The sequence below is a fragment of the Leuresthes tenuis genome, unplaced genomic scaffold (genome assembly GCF_036924035.1).
Source record: "Leuresthes tenuis unplaced genomic scaffold, fLeuTen1.0.hap1 SCAF_17, whole genome shotgun sequence".
Classification (NCBI taxonomy): Eukaryota; Metazoa; Chordata; class Actinopteri; order Atheriniformes; family Atherinopsidae; genus Leuresthes; species Leuresthes tenuis.
The window spans coordinates 15,873,903-15,892,132 of record NW_027325371.1 but is presented as its reverse complement, the minus strand read 5'-3'; the positions used below and the strand labels follow the sequence as shown (position 1 = coordinate 15,892,132).

Below are 18,230 nucleotides of genomic sequence, written 5' to 3'. Positions count from 1 at the left end.
ATAACATAAAAGAGTTATAGAAAGATGGTTTTGCAGTGTAAAAATTAGAAGCTTAGAAGAAAAGTGAAAATCAGAAAATATTGTTGTATGTGAGTTACGATCATAATCAATATTCACTCTAAACTATTATACAAGGCAAAAAAAGAAACTGAGTCCTTCATATTGGGACTTCACCGAGAATTTTTGTTTATTCCTAATTGAAAAGTGATGTAAATAGTAAATCACATATTAAAAATGTCTTGTAGTTTTGAGTATAGAACAAAGACCTGGGAAGACAAAAGAAACCACAAAAGGAAGCTAGAGGATCAGCTGTTGCAGTATTGTGTCAGTGGAGTTGGGAAAAACCTTATTGGGCTACAAACTACTATCAGGCTGAAGGACACCATAAGTGGGTGAAAGATCTGAACTGGTTCTTCAACTGGTTTTATCAGTTTTCCACTCTCTCCACTAACCTAGTCATTCCGGCTGCAACCACCCTCATCTGCTTCCCCAGTCAGCTGCCCAACCCCCACCTCCATCTCAGCACCCTCCTTCAAAACAATGACTCTCAGTCGGCCCCAACAGCTTCTCCTGCCAAAAGCCTCACCCACCTCCCCCACCACTCAGCCTCTCAACTCTTCTGGTGAGAAACAAGCTCAGGAAAACAAGATGTTAGAGGTTTCAGGTCCAAATGGTGTCAGCTCTAGAATCAAGTCCTACGCTGTGGTCCCGTTTATGGAGGTCTTTCAATTTTTTTCTCTTATTTGTGAAAAAACAGCTTTCCCCTCATTTTCAGTGCAGTCCTTGTACCTGACCATTATCAGAGAAATTATTCTTTTGCTGTTGTTGTTTGTTCGTTTGTCTAGCCACTTAACCCTGACCAGATCATTTAAGCATAAATCAGGCACATAACTCAAGAGGTGAACCAGTCAGCATGGTTACATACACAGTCGAAGCTACGATTATAGCTCGGCTTGACCACTTGTGTTTCATTTACAGATAACACCTTAGTAAAGAACCAATTTAAAATTATGTCTTTAGGCACTTTGTCACTGGCAGCCTGTCGCAAAGACATATAATCTATTCCCATTTCTGTAGTTTCATAGTTTGAAAATAACAAAGATAAGATAATTTGATAGGCATGAATTTTTGTACCAACAAGGTGGTTCTCAATGAGATACTGGATGAAAACTTGGCATTTCTCGGCATGTTGCCCAGTGTGCCCTTCCAAAATTGAGGAAACTGGACAAGTGGAGGACAAGAGATGAAGTGGAAGGCCTAAAAGCCTCCCACTATCTTCAGCAGACGAACAGTAACTGAAGTGATGACCTTAAGAAATATGAATAAACCTCACAAAGACCCAGGAGATGCATCTGGCCCTTCAGTTGAACTATTTCCTGGTCACTGAGACCTAATCAGAAATTATATTCATAGAAGCACAAGAGGCTATTTTTAAGGAAGAGCAAAAGAGAATAAAATGCTGTTGTATGCCCGATTACACAAGAACTGGACTGAAAATAAGCGGCAAAAGGTCATTGTGTATAACCCATTCAGACTTCTCAGGTCATTTCTGACATTTATGTCATTCATTCACCTTATAAGGTGAAGGTCAACTAGCTGAACCCAGAATTAGATCCAAGTTTGCCAAAGGTGCTCTCGGATATTGTTGATCTCTTGAGCAAGATGCCTGATGATTTGTGGTCTGTCACTACTGTATCTGCAAGTAAACCAAACTTGAGACTTTCCTGTTCACACAAGCCTTTGATCAGTTACTGTCTCTGCATGTTTTTGGTGTGCACTGCTCGTTAAAAGGTTGTAATGGTGTGTGGTATGTTTGATGCACACTACATGTTTAGTTAAATGAGATTCTGTATTTCACAGGTGCTCTTATTTTTTTTACTTTTGTTGTCTTTGCTGTTATGTTTTCCCTAGTCCATGTGTTTGTATATTGTCATGAATTGTTTCTTTGAATGTAAAGCCCTTTGAGTTTTGATGTAATTCAATTTGCAATGTAATCAAACCAGCCATTGCCATTATTCAGACATGAATCCTAGAGCCCGTACCTCAACATTATTGAAGTAGTGTGGGATCATTTCGACAGAGAATGGAACAAAGGGCAGCCACCATCCAAAGAAAAGTTTTGGGGTGTCCTTTAAGAACACTGGAGAATTATTCTTTCAGACTTTCATTTTTTTTAAATATTATTTATAATATCACGAGACAGCTGGGTGGCTTAAGCCACTTTTCCCTCCCTTGCCGCTTCGTATAGTCCGACGTCATTTTGCCGCGAAGACACGGTCTTCTTTTAAAAGTAGGTATGGACTCGTCGTGTTAAACCTCTTCTTTACTGTCGTTGACTTTCCTCAAACTTCCGCCTTTGTGTGACGTCATCGTCTACTCCTCTGCTATAGGACCTAGTAACAAAGCGGAAACTTTCCGCGCTTTCGTCGGTGAAAGTTCACAAATTGAAGAAGAGTGGCGGGAGTTGATGTCAGCCGGGATATCTGTTACGGAGCAACTTTTTATACGTGTGTTTAACTTCTTATTAAGCGCACCAGCAGTTCATAGGTGTGCTGGTAGAGATCAATCCTACATTTGGGTAAGATTAGCCGTAGCGCTGTTTCGTGTTTACACCTGCGCATGCTAGCTTTCTGTTTCAGCCTTTTGTAAAGGAAATAAGCTCCCCTGAATTTAACAAAAAAAAAAAGCACGTGTACTAAGCTATACCGCTGGATTACTGAGCTTGATATGCTATATTTCTACATCTTGATGTAGAATGCACAGTTCTTACACGCGGATACATTACGATAGTGCATTTGGTACGACAAGTGTAGCTAACCACATTACTTGGCTGTGATGCTAAACGTGTTTTGTGCAGCTTACGCGGCCACTGCAGCAGTCAGTTGGTACATTGCTGCAGACTGTGTAGTGCGCAGGGTTGTCCCGAATTTGGCGTCGCTTATTATCGATCACAAAACATTCTTTTTATTGAGTGTTGACCCTCATTGGTGTAATCCCCCTGTCCTACATGTTTCTGATGTATTCCCTGTGTGTGCCACAAATATGGACTAAAACAATACTTTCAAGTTGATTGTCAATTGTGATAAAGTTTTGTTGCATTAACTTTCCTAAATCTGATCATGATAATTCACTAATTTCCTTAAAGGTTTATTTCTATGCTGTCATCAGTATGTGCTTAAGTGAGTCTTCAACATCTTTCTTCTTTATAATTGTATAGATATATTCTCTCTCTCTCTCTCTCTCTCTCTCTCTCTCTCTCTCTCTCTCTACATATATATATATATATATCCATATATATTTTTTAAAATTTCTTGTAGGTATGGATCTTAAACGACACAATGGTGGCCCTTTCAAGGGTGCCCCATCTCAGGCCAAGCGGGGTAAAGCAGCTGGGGAATGGGAGGACAGTCCATCACAATTTGAGGAGGAGTTGTCACAGTTTGACGAAGTAGAGATGGATGTAGAGGAATCTGAAGGTCAGGTGGGACACGATGTCATTCCAGTGGGTGAGTGTTGCACAGAAAGGTACAATCACAGCTGACTTTATGTTGCATAAATGACACGCCGACCTGTTTCAAAAATACCATCCCCATAACATTTAGTGCATGATTTATGAAAGCTTTAGTGTCACATAGCACCTCACTAATGTACTTATGTAGGTAGTCTTTAAATGATCTAGAATGATGTCATATTTTCATATTTTGCATGTTATTAACAGTAAGTGAAGTATATGACGGGTGGTAGCTGTGATATTTGTGTCCTGACTAAATTAAACCAACATTTAGCTTTGTTTTTTGTCTGAAATATTAACTGAACTAGTTAACTTACTCTGAAACATGCTCTTCTGGATTAATTTCTGGCAATTCTCATGCTGTTCTCACATTAGCTAAAGCCAGTGAAGTGATAAACAATGCCCTTTGGTTTTATTTCCTCTTCCTTTCAGGTGAGCTTTTCTCAGCAGACCTTAACCCTCGTTGGCGGCGGCCTCCTGCCTCCTCACTGAACCCATCATCTGATACTCTGGTGTTCCAGCAGATTGATCTGGACTATTATTTGGGTAATTACTCACCCTGACCACAAAGTCAAATGATAGTAGATGGCCTGAGAGGAAAAAGTATATATATGGTGGCTTCTCTTTTTTGTGTGCCATGCAGGTCCATCAGTGGCCGGCATGCCTGGCCAGTCTCAAGCAAAGGTGCCAATCATTAGGATGTTTGGTGTGACAGACAATGGTAACAGTGTGTGTTGCCACATCCATGGCTTTGCGCCTTACTTCTATGTTCCTGCACCAAATGGTGAGTACTTGATGAGATTTTTAACACTGGACTTTATATGACATACCATATTTTCTTACCATTAGTTGGCTATTAGGAAACGATAGAACACGCTTCACTGCTTTCAGGTGGAATTGACTTACTACTTGTCTATTTTACAATGTTTCCCTCTTTCTGTTTTTAAAGGGTTCAAGTCTGACTACCTGGGTGAATTTAAAAGAGAGCTGAACTCTGCTGTTCTCAGGGACATGCGCTCCAATAAGGACAACATCTCGGTCACGGTGTTGGCTGTGGACATCACCCGCAAAGAGAGTGAGTGCAAGTAATCGCTGTTCAATACTCGTAGATCTGATTTTTGGTCCAGCTGTTGGGGTCGATTGTAACTAGAAACATGTGAAACGCACATATGAAGCCTGTATGATTATTGTCATTCTACTACTTCACTCGTGTGATGTTTTGCAGTGATAACACAAAATGCTGAGCTTCTCCTTTCTATTTCCCAAAGGCATGTATGGGTACCATGGGCAGCGCATTCTGGATTTCTTGCGGATTACCATGGCGATGCCTCGTCTCATTGCACCTGCAAAGAGACTGTTGGAGCAGGGCTTCAAATTTGGATCTTTCCCTCCACAAAATTACCAATCCTACGAGGCCAACATAGATTTTGAAATCAGGTGTGTGTGTGATGTGAAAAATAGTTTGAAAATGAATATTAATTAGCAGACAGACAAAGGTTTTTAAATGGCTAATTTCTTTTGAATATATTGGTTCAACTAAAGTAATAAATCAAAAACAATTCATCCAAAAAAAGAGGAAGAATACAAGTTGTATTTGTTTTTTTTTGTTTTTTTGCTAAATAAGTCAGTGAATTGAAACTGGGAGGCGTCCCCTACTGTCTATGTTTCTGATATATTAATTAAGCAGTTAATTTTTCTGCATTTTTTTTGTTATAGAATTTAAAATGTTGGCGCTGATGGATATCTTCTTTTTTTTTTTTTTTTTTTTTAGAATATTCTTATTTTCCTCATTTACATCAATATGTTTATATGCTCCATTTATTTATATCCCACTAATTCTACTCCCTAAAATGTTGTCAGATAAGCCTGCATGTGATTAAAGATGCTGCTTTAATCCCTATAAACATATAGTATTGGTAGATGTGCTAATGCTTTGTTTTTCAGATTTATGGTGGACAGTGATGTGGTGGGATGCTGTTGGATTGAACTTCCCAAAGGCAAATATCAATTGCGTGAAGAGAGGAGCCCAGGGGACACGGATTCTCAGTCCACAGCCAAGGTGGGTCTTGTTTTCTGATTTGCCATCAAATGGCTACAGTGCTACTGCTGTCATCAGTTAGTTTCCATCTCTTTGTGCAGTTTTCTTATTGCTAAGCCTCTACCCACGCTGTTTATGAAGGTCTGCCTCTTGAATTTGCCCTGCAGGTGTCTTTGTGTCAGTATGAGGTGGATGTTGGATGGACGGATTTGATAAGTCACCCTGCAGAGGGAGACTGGCAGAGAATTGCACCACTGAGGGTCCTAAGCTTTGACATCGAATGTGCTGGAAGAAAAGGTAGTTTTATCTTCTCTTTTAGTCCCTTCTCATTCAGCAAACTAACTAACAAGCGCATAATTCAAACCCATGACTAAGGCCTGGTCAAATTTAATGACAGGCGAAAGCATTTTCAACCCGGTGTCGTTCTTTCCAGGAATCTTCCCAGAGCCGGATAAAGATCCGGTGATTCAGATAGCATCTATGGTCCAGCGGCAGGGTGAGACTGAGCCCTTCATTCGCACGGTGTTCACCCTTCAGTCCTGCGCCAGCATCGTTGGCTCTCAGATATTATGCTTTGCTCAAGAGGAAAAGCTTCTCCAGGTACACACTGGCACAGATGAACGCATACATGTTTTCTTGACACTATTTTCCATCGACATATTATTCTGTCTCTGGTTGAGCAGAGCTGGGCGGAGTTTTTGAGGACAGTGGACCCGGACATCATTACTGGATACAACATTCAGAACTTTGACTTTCCCTATTTGCTCAACAGGGCAGCAGCTCTGAAGGTTTGATGGAGCCACATTTATGTACCATGTACCAAAAAGATCTCCTTTCTATGCTTACACCAAGATATTTCTGTTTTCTTCTCAGCTGTTCTTTTTTTTTTTTTTTTTGGTTCCAGGTGAATTTTTTCCCGTATTTAGGCCGAGTGCGAAACATGAAGTCAGTTTTGCGAGAGTCCAACTTCCAGAGCAAGCAGATGGGCCGCCGAGAGAACAAGACCATCAACATGGAGGGCCGAGTTCAGTTTGATCTGCTGCAGGTCGGCACTTATTGAAGGAAATTCTCATTTGATGAAATGCAGGTTTTATTGTTTGTAGCTCAGAATGTTTTCAAAGTTAAAGACCTTTGAGCACTTCTTCCAGGTTCTCCTAAGGGATTACAAACTGCGCTCTTACACGCTGAATGCTGTCAGTTTCCATTTTCTGCAAGAACAGAAGGAGGATGTGCAGCACTCCATCATCACTGATCTGCAGGTAGGACACTGGTCTTCCACATTTGCCTGCCCCAGTACACAATATTTGAATGCATTTCTTTTGTCAAGTCTGGATTGAAGATGCATTCGTTGCTGCTTTTCTTATCTGCTCCACCTCCTATCGTCTTCCACTACAGAATGGAAATGAACAGACACGTCGCCGTTTGGCGGTCTACTGCCTGAAGGATGCCTATCTCCCACTGCGCCTGCTGCTGAAGCTGATGTGTGTGATCAACTACATGGAGATGGCCAGAGTGACAGGTGTGCCCCTGACTTACCTGCTCTCCAGAGGACAGCAGATTAAAGTCGTCTCTCAGCTGCTGCGACAGGTAAGAAAGACCAACTGAAACGCAGTGGCTGCTTGTGTTGGGATGGACTTGGAAACTTACTGTGAGTACGTGTTTAGGCCATGAAACAGGACCTGGTCATGCCTGTTGTAAAGACAGAAGCAGGAGAAGACTACACTGGAGCAACTGTCATTGAACCAGAGAAAGGGTAAGAATATCTGTTTTTTTTATTTATTTTTCTGTTATTGTATGAGGTACAGACTCATTGTCTTCTCCATCCCTCCCCTGTTCTTTTTCTTTGTAGCTATTACAGTGTTCCCATCGCCACCCTGGACTTCTCCTCCTTGTATCCGTCCATCATGATGGCTCACAATCTGTGCTACACCACCCTGCTGCAGAAAGGCTCAGAGGAGAAACTGGGGTGAGAAGTCACACACTCGAATCAACTGGCTTTGAATAACTGAAGCTTCTATGAACAGTTTTTGTTCCGATACAAGTGATTTGGGGATGAAAATGGTTTTTAATAGACTTAGCATTGTGTGTCTGCAGCCTGTCATCAGGGGACTTTATAAAGACTCCAACAGGCGATCAGTTTGTGAAGAGCTCCGTGAGGAAAGGACTTCTTCCAGAGATCCTAGAGAACCTGCTGTCTGCTCGAAAGAGGTTTGCAAATAATCTGCCGTGAGAATGGAATCATTTAGACATAGGCAGCATGTTCATTTGTCACAATTCGTCACTGGTAGGAAATACAAAGCGGGTACTCGGGTCGTAGAAGATTTCGGGACCCCGTAGATGGCAGATGAACACATTCTTGTGTGGATGTATCTCAGATGTTCCAGATGTGTTGCTCTTCCTCAGATTGTCCCACTTTATGTCCACAGGGCCAAAGCAGAGCTAAAGAAGGAAACTGACCCTTTCAAGAAGCAGGTGCTGGATGGTCGACAGCTGGCCCTTAAAATTAGTGCAAACTCTGTGTACGGCTTCACGGGGGCGCAGGTGGGCAAGCTGCCCTGCTTGGAGATCTCACAGGTGAGCACTTTATTTCTTTCACTGCGAGGATTAAAAAGGCGGGCAGACGTAATCTTTAGCATTTTTGCCCCATTTTGTGCACGGATGTGAAGTCGCAGCACGAACTGTGAGCAAGCTGTAGAGTAAAGATAGGTTTTTAACTGGAAACCACAAAAACAGGTGGAGGAAGAAATGTAAACGAGAAACACCGAAGACGGAGTGGAAATGGAAACCTGACAGTAGATAGTCAGCGGTGTTTTTTAGGCTGTTGATTGGTCAGTAGCAAAAAGGGAAACAAGAAGCCTCTGTGGTTTAAAAAAATCATTAATAAAAAAGGTAAACATACCCAGATCTGGTCTCTTTTCAATCATGATCATCACGGTGGTCTTCGGTCTCTTTAGTTTGGATTATTTTTCGAGAAATGAAGATATTGCGTGTGAGCCGCTTGCTCTCTGCTGTCAGGGCCACCTGCCTTTGTCGTGCACTTCTTTAACTCTGTGGTAGTTCAATGTGTTAAGTCGGCTGAAAATAACTGTCACAGAGTTTGGATTTCCCAACGTCGTGTTAAACACTGAAAATACAAGAGACGGACGTTCACCGACGCTCCAGATGCGCCCTACAGCCAATTGTCTGCTGGCTTCTAAGGGCCCAAAGAAGAAGCCAAAGCAAAAGTGCTTGAATCTTCTATTCAGTCTTGTAGCTAATGGGGTTCGATTCCTGTAGTTACAAATAAGTTGGTTTCATACATTCCTCAATTGTTTAAAAACGGGTTGTTCACAAACCTGCGGGGGATGTTTTTCCTTTTTCTTTTGACACGGTATTTTTCCCAGGGGCTGAAGCTCACTGCTTGTAATGTGGCTAAAAGCTTTGCGTAGCAGCCAGTGATGGCTTACTCCAACACCTCAGATCACAGACTCAGTGACACGTTTGCTTTTCGTCTCGCTCAGAGTGTCACAGGATTTGGAAGACAGATGATTGAGCAAACCAAACAGCTGGTGGAGTCTAAGTACACCCTTTCCAATGGTTATCAAGCGGATGCCAAGGTGAGGAATGCACTCGGCCTCACTCCACCAACACCAAAGCCAACGTTCATCTTTCCGTTTCCTATTTTGATGAGTTCCAGCTTCCAAATACCCTGCGTACAATCGTTTCTCTCAGCAGTTTAAGCACTTTTTTTTTTTTTTAAATCTGTGAAGGTAATTTATGGGGACACGGACTCTGTCATGGTCAAGCTTGGAGTTGCAACTGTAAAGGAAACCATGGATATTGGGAGGGAAGCAGCTGAGTGGGTGTCGTCCCATTTTACACCACCAATCAAGCTGGAGTTTGAGAAGGTACATTTTAGTTCATTTTATTTATGAAAGCAGCTGACTTCTGACTTTGAGAAGGAGAACATTTAGTTTTTAGTATCCTCCTTCATCAGAGCTAATACTACTAATGTGAGTTAAAAATATCCAGTATTGTGATTTTCTGTGATGAAGCGTGATGTTTGGCTTTTTATTTTTTTTTACTTCCTTCTGGCTTTAAACTGCAGTTGGAGAAACTTTTAGTTGAAGTTTGATGTCACAGCCTCGGCAATGTGTGGGCCTTCTTTGTCTCTGTCAACAACAGGATAACCTCAGCTTTACATTTCTCTCATTTGATAAGTTTAATATCCAGTCATATAGTACGTAACTCCTGAGTCCTGGATCAGGTCTGAACGCGACTAGGCTTTGCAATCAGATCCCCTCAGCTCTACAACTGACGATCCGAGGCTTTGGGATTCAATATCCTGCAATAAGTGCTTAAATGAGTTTTTTTTTTTTTTTTCGGATTTTTTTTTCTGAGCCTGATTTTATCATTCTAACTTTTATTACCAACAGCACACCTTAACTTTACTGCTTTGTTCTTGAGCGTTTTTTTTTTTTTTTTTTTTTTTGTTTTTGTCATTTGCCATTATTAAGTTAGGCTTTAGATAAACAAGTTGTTCTTATTAAGCGTTTAAAAGATGAATTTGCACATCCAACTTCCAGGATTTCTGACTGAAGCTTTGCTTGAAAAATTGGGCGACTGTTTCAGATTGTTGCAGCTAACTCGAAGAGCTAAATGAACGAGAACTTACTCTTGTCACCTCCACAGGTGTACTATCCATACCTGCTGATCAATAAGAAGCGCTATGCAGGCCTGTATTTCTCCTCGAGTTCAGACATGCATGACAAGATGGACTGTAAAGGCATTGAGACTGTTCGTAGAGACAACTGCCCTCTGGTGGCTAACCTTATCAACACTTGTCTGCAGAAAATCCTCATTGACAGGTACTCGCATACATGCTGCACAGTCACTTTATTTGGTGGACGAACTGGATAGATTTCCACAATTAATCAAAGCACCGAAACCCCTATTTTTGAAGAACATCTTAAGATAGGATTTCAGACGCTCATAGCGGTTTCTCTTCTATTATTTGTGTCTCTTTAGAGATCCCCAAGGTGCTGTGGATCACGCCAAAGAGGTGATCTCAGACCTGCTGTGCAATCGTATCGACATCAGCCAGCTGGTCATCACCAAGGAGCTGACGCGCACAGCCCAGGAGTACGCTGGCAAGCAGGCTCATGTGGAGCTAGCAGAAAGGTCTGATTAATCAGCAGATAGCTGCTTTATTAAAAAAAAAAACGTTTACAGAGGAAAACTTGGTGTGGGTGAAATTCACTCCTGATGTTTTACAGGATGAGGAAAAGGGACGCGGGTAGCGCCCCGAACCTGGGAGACAGAGTGCCATACGTCATTATCAAGGCTGCAAAGGGAGTGGCTGCATACATGAAGTCAGAGGTGTGAAGCATCCTCTCTGAATGTCTGCATCGTCTCATCTTACGTTTCACCCCAGATGATAATCGCGATTCTTTTGACTTGTTTCAGGACCCGATCTACGTGCTAGAGAACAATATTCCCATTGACACACAATACTACCTGGAACAGCAGCTGTCCAAACCCCTGCTGAGAATATTTGAGCCCATCTTGGGGGAGAGCAAGGCTGAGAGCGTCCTTCTAAGTACATCAGCACTCGTATCATACAAATATCCGGCTCTCTGTAATGGCCCATTTTCATTTTGGTAAAATCATGAGGGATAGGCCTAGTTTAGTTGAAACTGTTAAATCGATAGTCTTAAGTGTTGATCTTGAAAACAAACGTCTGATATTTTGGGAGGGGTTATGTGCAGAAATCTAATGGGAGAAAGGTGAGGTTAAAATGATTTCTAAATACTGAGTTTGTGTTGTCTTGCAGAGGGCGATCACACACGCTGTAAGACTGTTTTGACCTCGAAGATCGGAGGCCTCATGGCGTTTGCTCAGAGGAGGAGCACCTGCATCGGCTGCAAAGCTGTGCTTAAGACAGATGGTGGGTGCCCCCCCCACCACACACACACACACACACACACACACACACACACACACACACACACTGAGTTTAAATGATGCTCAGGTCTCGTCCATAAGTCTTCTCATTAGTTTCCTACACTTATGTCATGTTTAATGTGTGTCATTTCAGCGGCTGTGTGCGATTTCTGTAAGAAGAAGGAGTCTGAACTTTATCAAAAGGAGGTAGGCCAGCAGCCAAATGAAATCATTTTATAGTGGTTTCGTGTTAGTCTTAGCTCAAAGTTTTAAGAGAACGTCACATTTAAAAATGATTATATTTAGTGCCCTATAGTGGCTATTTTAGAGCTGAGAACATGAAGGTAATTTGATAATAAAAGCATGACTTGATTGATTTAACAGGAGCAGAATGCCTGTTTCAAAGCTTTTTGTAATTCAATAATTTACTTTGGGGTCACTAAACCCGAGTGGGAGTTAAAACTTTGTCTATAAATATCGAAAGACATGATTTCAGCAGATACGGAGGACAAAAATAAATCAAACCTTTCTCCCCCACACCTAACACATTGACACTCGTACTGTAAATGACAGATCTTTCACCTGAACGCATTAGAGGAGCGTTTCTCTCGTCTGTGGACCCAGTGTCAGCGCTGCCAGGGCTCGCTCCACGAGGATGTGCTCTGCACCAGGTACATGCACGTATTCCTCAGAAATGTGGGCCGCCGGCTTTATAAGTGTAGAACTACGGTAACCCTGTTGATGCTCATTCCTCTGCAGCCGGGATTGTCCCATCTTCTACATGAGGAAGAAAGTTCAGAAAGATCTGGATGACCAAAGCAAGCTGGTGTCTCGCTTTGGATGGTGAGAGAAAGAGAGACATTGATGGCTGACGTGCCTTATTTGACAACCTTGGACCATCATCCTTACACTGAGTCTTTTGGGGTCTTGTAAAAATGCATATATATCAATTTCTATGTTTTGTAGTATGAATAAAATGGTCTTTTTTTGTAAAAACCAGCCTGCTCCTTTTGGACTGTCATGGTGATTAATTACAGAAGCATTACTGAAGAATTGTCACACTGGAAAATGTAGACAGGTCGGTAAACCACACAGCCGTCAGGGTTACAGTGTGAAAACCTGCACATGCAGCTGAACGTTTGCATGCCGCCGGTCTGATTCGACATCAAAAGTAAAAGCAGATACTTTCAGACATGAAAAGGGGAACTTGATTATTCAGCCTTTGTCTCCGGCAGACCTCAAACCACATTCTTTCCGATTTATTTATTTTTAGCCAACAAGACCAATGTTATCTATAAAGTACAGAACTGTACTTGCTATTCATGCTGTCAAATATTTAGATCTGGAGTAAATCCACCCTAAGCTCTGCTTATGCTCTCAAAGGTTTGGATGGGCTCATGTCCAGCACAGAACTCCCTCCTTGTAAAAGTCCACCTTGGATAAACACCACATGTAAAAGCTGAAGACGTTTTTTTATTTGTTCAGTACAGAGTGCATCACAGGTTTTACAGTTGTCAATGCAAAACAGCAACTCAAATCATTTGGGTATTTCAGCTCTCAAAATAGTCATCGTTCTGAGTATACTATTTAAGGAGCGACTCGAAATACCACATTCAACAATGGTGTTGCACCAGAGAAGTGAGGAGCCCGCTGCTTAAGAGGCTGCAACTGACTCGCTGAACTTTTAAGACACAATTTTAGTAACTGTAGATATATTTAATTAGAATTGTTTCTATTAAACACTGGGGAATGCTTTTAGTAGTTCTACAAAAATAGAAAATCAATCTTTTACATTTGGGCTGAAAGTAGCCATCGAGCACTGATGTTGCCCTATAGAACATCCTTACCGTACAGCATCACATGATTAGACAACACGGAGTTAAACGCTAACCTCGGCTTGTTGTAATTGTGATTAAGCGGTGTAACAAACGTGATGTTAAAAGCTGACCGTGGACCACAGTGTGGCTGTACGGGACCAACAGCAGAGCCGGCACCTCAAACACTGAGCTGATGTTCGTGTGAGATGGACAGAAGCAACCGATCCTCGACATTACTCTGAGATTACTCAGCGCCCGATTTATAAAACAAACCAAAAAAAAAAAAAAAATCTCATTCCTGAGTAAACTTTAAAGTGACACTAACTACAGTAATTACTAGGCTCTACAAGAAACACGTAAAAGGAAATGAATAAAGTGCACCTGGGAGTCGGGAACGGTTTCGAGGCTTCGTATCTGAAGATCCTGCAACATGAAAAGTTTTTTTTTTATTATCTTTTTTAAAAAATTTTATTGACACGTGTTTGAGAGAAAAATATAATGCTGTTGGTACAAGTTCCAGAGGCTACAATAATCTATTAAAAACACGCGCCGTCTAAACTTCTATCGAGAGAGAGAATGTCTTCAAAGGGAAGGAAAAGAAAAAAAATAATTGATTTGTTCTCTCAGAAAAGTCAAAAACTGAGCCGTTACTGGGTTGAGTTCTGAAACATCTGTGGGTTTTGAGTTCATCACCTGGTGTTAGCGTGCAAATTGCAGTGAAGCACAATTTTATAAAGAAATCCTCTTAAAGAAAACAGAACACATGTGGATGAGAAAAAGAGAAATATTGTGGCGACATTCTTAGTGGAAACAGTAACAGCAATTTAAAAAAAAAAAAAAAAAAAAGGGGGATTTTGCCACGTCTGCTTTCCTGTCCGGAGCTGCTGGACATCTCCACCGAGACAGAGGACGGGCAGTGTGAAACAAGTGCTCTCAGGGCTGCAGGCTGTGTGTGTGTGTGTGTGTGTGTGTGTGTGTTTGCTATAGTATAACGCAACGTCTCTGAGTGCTCTTCTTGCTCTTCTTGTTGCTGCGGTTGGTCTCTTTATATCTCCTGATCTCTCGCACTAGCGAGTAGAAAGCTTCCTCTACACCCTGCGAGACAGAAAAGTTCAATATGTAGGTTTTTGCTTGTTAAAAGTGTTGGGCGGAGGCATCTGGTTCCTCAAACATATTGCATATTAACAATCAGGTGATCGCTCCTACATACCTGTCTGGTTTTGGCAGAAGTCTCGACAAACGGGACGCCGTAGCTTCGTGCCAGCTCCTGCGCTTGTCGCGTCTCCACTGTGCGGGTGCTCAGGTCGCTCTTGTTCCCCACCAGCACCATGGGAACGCTGTCACTGTCCTTCACCCTGTTGATCTGCTCTCTGAGATGGAGACACATGCAACAAACCCTTAGGGGCTGAACATGCCCTACTTTTTCCAACAGGTGGTTAGAGTCACTAACTGGGCCGGCTGCACCACCTGCACTCAAGACTGAACTGGACATAATCTTTGCATTTAAAACTAGTCACCACTGAGCTCTAAATAATGCATTATCTGAGCAACCCAACCCCAATATTGCTAAATATTCACAGACCACTTAAGAAATGTCCAAATGGCCCACAAAACCTGTAACCACACTCACCGTATCTGCTACAGATAAGTGAGTGTAGTTCCTACTCATCAGGAAATGGCATTCGCACTACTTTAAAACGCTCAGTACTTTATATGCTGATGTCCTATTGACTGCAACAAGTTAAACAAGCAGTTGAACCAAACATATAGCTCTTTGACATTCAAATTTCTTTCTCCGGCAGTCTGAGCCTTCTTGTACCTGTAGAGGTGAACATCCTCAAAGGACTTTATGTTGTTGATAGCAAACACACATAGGAAGCCCTCTCCCGTCCTCATGTACTGGTCTCTCATGGCACTGTATTCCTCTTGACCCGCAGTGTCCAGGATGTCCAACAGACACGTCTCTCCATCGATCACGACCTGTTTTCTGTACGAGTCCTGCAACACCGCATCAGTGTGATCATGCCAAACATCTGCCAAGTGATTCGTGAACTTTGCGAGAGTCCCCTTCACAAGTATTACACCCGGTGAAACTTAAAATTGAATCGTTCAATTCACTGACTTTGGGCATTTGCCGTTAAATAGAAATAAAAGTTTTGCAACCAGTTGGCTGGGAATTTTTAACAACGGTGGCGTGAGTTAGCAGTGCTGATCTGTTTGTGGTGATTACTGAAACCGGAAAAGTATCTGCAGACTAGCTTCATGCCTTATCAGCTTTTACCACATATCAACAATTCAAAAATGATCCAGTGGTTTAAGTGGGGTTGTTTTTTTCCCTTATTAAATCATGTATTTGGTCTTATTTGAGACGGCACGGCCTCATCTTTATGCTGGTAAAAGTGTTTTATTTAATCTATAATAGCAATGCTTTTTATGTACTCATTGTAATACTTTAGAAACCAACATCTGTATAACTATAGTGGTGTTATCATTTCATATACCTAAAAAAAAAAAAGAAAAAAGTATCGCAATCTACACGCAAAGCTCATTCTGCCAAGTTGTGCAACAAAAAGCTGACTCCCCGACACATTTAAAACTCATTGATAGGACAACCAAAATCCACAAAGAAATAAGTAATAAGGAAAAACAGTAAGACACAAGCTAAAATGAATAAATAAATAAATAGTGGGAAATGCCGAGATGAATAACTGGAAAAAACAAACGTAAAATAAATATTTGTATCAAGTATGTAGATTAAAAAAAAGAAAAGGACAAAACAATTACCTATACAGTAAAATTAATAAAAGGTGGAAATAATATTAACATATATATGTCCAATCTGACATTTTACATTTGGTGTCAGATCAGTTTTAGTGACTTTTAATGGCACATTTATTATTTAAGTATCTAATGCATGCAGAGCTTTGGGTACATCGTGCGTGAGAGTAAATACCCACAGGCAGGCATGTCCGACCCTGAAATGCCTGTTAAATACCTTCAGGACCATTGAAATAAGATTCTCTCTGATGCCGACTATAATATCCTTGAGAACAACTCCCACTGTTGATTACACGAACTTCCCCGTGTAGGGTTTTATGTGGTGGCTGCTTTCTCACCTCGATGGTCGGATCATATTCGTCCACGAAGTGATTCTGGATGAGCTGGATGGTCAGAGCGCTCTTCCCCACACCTCCAGCTCCGACCACCACAAGTTTGTACTCGGTCATGCCTGCAACAGATCAAACCAACAGGTGGACGTCGTCGTTAAAAGCCGCGATGAAACACCCTGAAGCTTCTTCCTCCCCTATCTGACATGGCGAAAGAGACTGACCCAGATTTATCCTTGGCGTTAGGTGTCAAGTCTTCTTTATCAATGTGGAATCGATACAAATGAGTATACTGATAATAAAATAATAACAATGATAAAGTCCAAAAGTGCTCACCTGTATGTGGAGCTTGTAACACTGTTAAATGTTAAGTTAACGTTTCTATGGATAAATGAGATTAGCTTGCTACATAACGTTAGCCTGAGACGACTTCCTTGTTCAAATCACTTGTAGAAACAGTTAGTATATGTCCACTAATTACCTGGCAGACTATAATAACCTGCAAAAACATTCACCGGATATTTGTAAAACTGCTAGACAAAAAACTTATTTAAAGTTATAAATAAATTACAAGATGAAACTCGTAGGAGCTCCTACTTATTCTCCATTGTGGTTCATAGTAAAGCGACGCTTTTTCACATTAATCTCCTTGTCAAACAACCAATGAAAGGACGACATTCAGACAGACGTTCTGTTGTTCCAATCAGAGTACAGTTTAGCTTCCCAACTCCGCCTACATGTTACTGAAGCATCCAATCATAAACTGTCATAGTATTAATTGGGTGCAGTTTTCCAGTCAGGCTTCCTTCTCGCTTTCTAACTTTATTGGACAGCGAAGACATACTGCTAAATGTCTCATAAGGTGTTCATGACAACAAATTCAACATGCATGATTAACAATTAAAAAAAATGATGAAGTATCGTACACCAATTAACAGCTCCACAGCAAATGTCATCTTTGCAAAAAAAGAGAAACATAAAAAACGGTCATATAGCACTTATTTTGAAAGGTCGAACTGGGTATCGTTATAGAGTCTTATGTTTAATCTGATTATTTAGTTTAGACTATTTATCCGAGAATTACGTGTCTTTATATACTCCAGTGGTTTTATTGTAGAACTGCAAAATTATATTTAAATGATCGATTCGATGATTGAAGCAAACAAACGACAAAAACAATTCGTAATTATAGTAATAACTTATTTGATATCAATAATGTAAAATAATGACATAATAATAGTAATGATAACATTTAATATGACAATGAAGGCATGATTAGTAGTAATTGTGAAAGGGCTTGTCCTAATAAATGTCTCGCAAAAGACCCTAATTTTAGATATCTTTACCCAAGTTTATAGTTCAGACAAGATTAGAAAAGTCTCAAAACACGTGTAGGGTTTCACCAAATATGCTTTTATTATCGCAAAAATAAGCAAAAAATAATAAAATAAAATAAAACAAAATAACCATTCCCCTCTTTGAGTGACCCAGAGACTGATGCTCTATTTTTGGGTCTATCCAAAAAAGAGCTATGAATAAGTTGGAATCAGTACAGAACTCTGAGCAACTGAGCAACGTCCACACACATTACATCAAAGGGCAACAATAATTGTTGCTCCGACCAATTCCCATATTGCTTTGTTGTGCAAATGAAGTTCACTTATTTATTTTTTGATCAGGGATTGGTAGTGGTCCTAGAGGGAATCAGATGGTGACACCCACCCACAAAGAAAAGTAGCTGTTTCAAATGAAACAAAGCTAAATATTCTGACTAATCAGTTTTAAAAAGAAGGGGAACTTCTTGTCTACTCATTATAAGAAATAGGCACCAGGGG

The 18,230-nt window shown here is 41.0% G+C and overlaps 2 protein-coding genes across 4 annotated transcripts; one reads left to right on the top strand and one right to left on the bottom strand.

Moving 5' to 3' along the window:
- Nucleotides 1–2,395: 2,395 nt before the first annotated feature.
- pold1 (polymerase (DNA directed), delta 1, catalytic subunit) lies at nucleotides 2,396–12,417 on the top strand. Its single transcript, XM_072369687.1, has 27 exons — nucleotides 2,396–2,578; nucleotides 3,318–3,506; nucleotides 3,944–4,057; nucleotides 4,155–4,295; nucleotides 4,461–4,586; nucleotides 4,780–4,948; nucleotides 5,456–5,570; nucleotides 5,717–5,846; nucleotides 5,983–6,149; nucleotides 6,233–6,337; nucleotides 6,454–6,594; nucleotides 6,698–6,808; nucleotides 6,945–7,136; nucleotides 7,214–7,302; nucleotides 7,399–7,515; nucleotides 7,644–7,757; nucleotides 7,976–8,123; nucleotides 9,050–9,145; nucleotides 9,299–9,436; nucleotides 10,221–10,396; nucleotides 10,557–10,709; nucleotides 10,805–10,907; nucleotides 10,995–11,127; nucleotides 11,362–11,475; nucleotides 11,626–11,678; nucleotides 12,045–12,142; nucleotides 12,231–12,417. Exons 2-27 carry the CDS (start codon nucleotides 3,320–3,322, stop codon nucleotides 12,316–12,318), a joined length of 3,318 nt encoding a protein of 1,105 aa, XP_072225788.1. The 5' UTR covers nucleotides 2,396–2,578; nucleotides 3,318–3,319; the 3' UTR covers nucleotides 12,319–12,417.
- Nucleotides 12,418–13,201: 784 nt separating this feature from the next.
- On the bottom strand, nucleotides 13,202–17,031 carry LOC140274008 (GTPase KRas). 3 transcript variants are annotated; one of them, XM_072369689.1, is made up of 5 exons: nucleotides 16,732–17,031; nucleotides 16,405–16,517; nucleotides 15,108–15,286; nucleotides 14,499–14,658; nucleotides 13,202–14,383 (listed from the first exon to the last, which is right to left on the bottom strand). In XM_072369689.1, the coding sequence occupies exons 2-5, from the start codon at nucleotides 16,513–16,515 to the stop codon at nucleotides 14,270–14,272; spliced, it is 564 nt and encodes a 187-aa protein (XP_072225790.1). In that variant the 5' UTR covers nucleotides 16,516–16,517; nucleotides 16,732–17,031; the 3' UTR covers nucleotides 13,202–14,269. The 3 variants fall into 3 exon arrangements, with proteins under 3 accessions (XP_072225790.1, XP_072225792.1, XP_072225791.1); XM_072369691.1 differs by having other exon boundaries at nucleotides 16,877–17,031; XM_072369690.1 differs by lacking the exon at nucleotides 16,732–17,031 and adding an exon at nucleotides 16,620–16,725.
- Nucleotides 17,032–18,230: the final 1,199 nt, after the last annotated feature.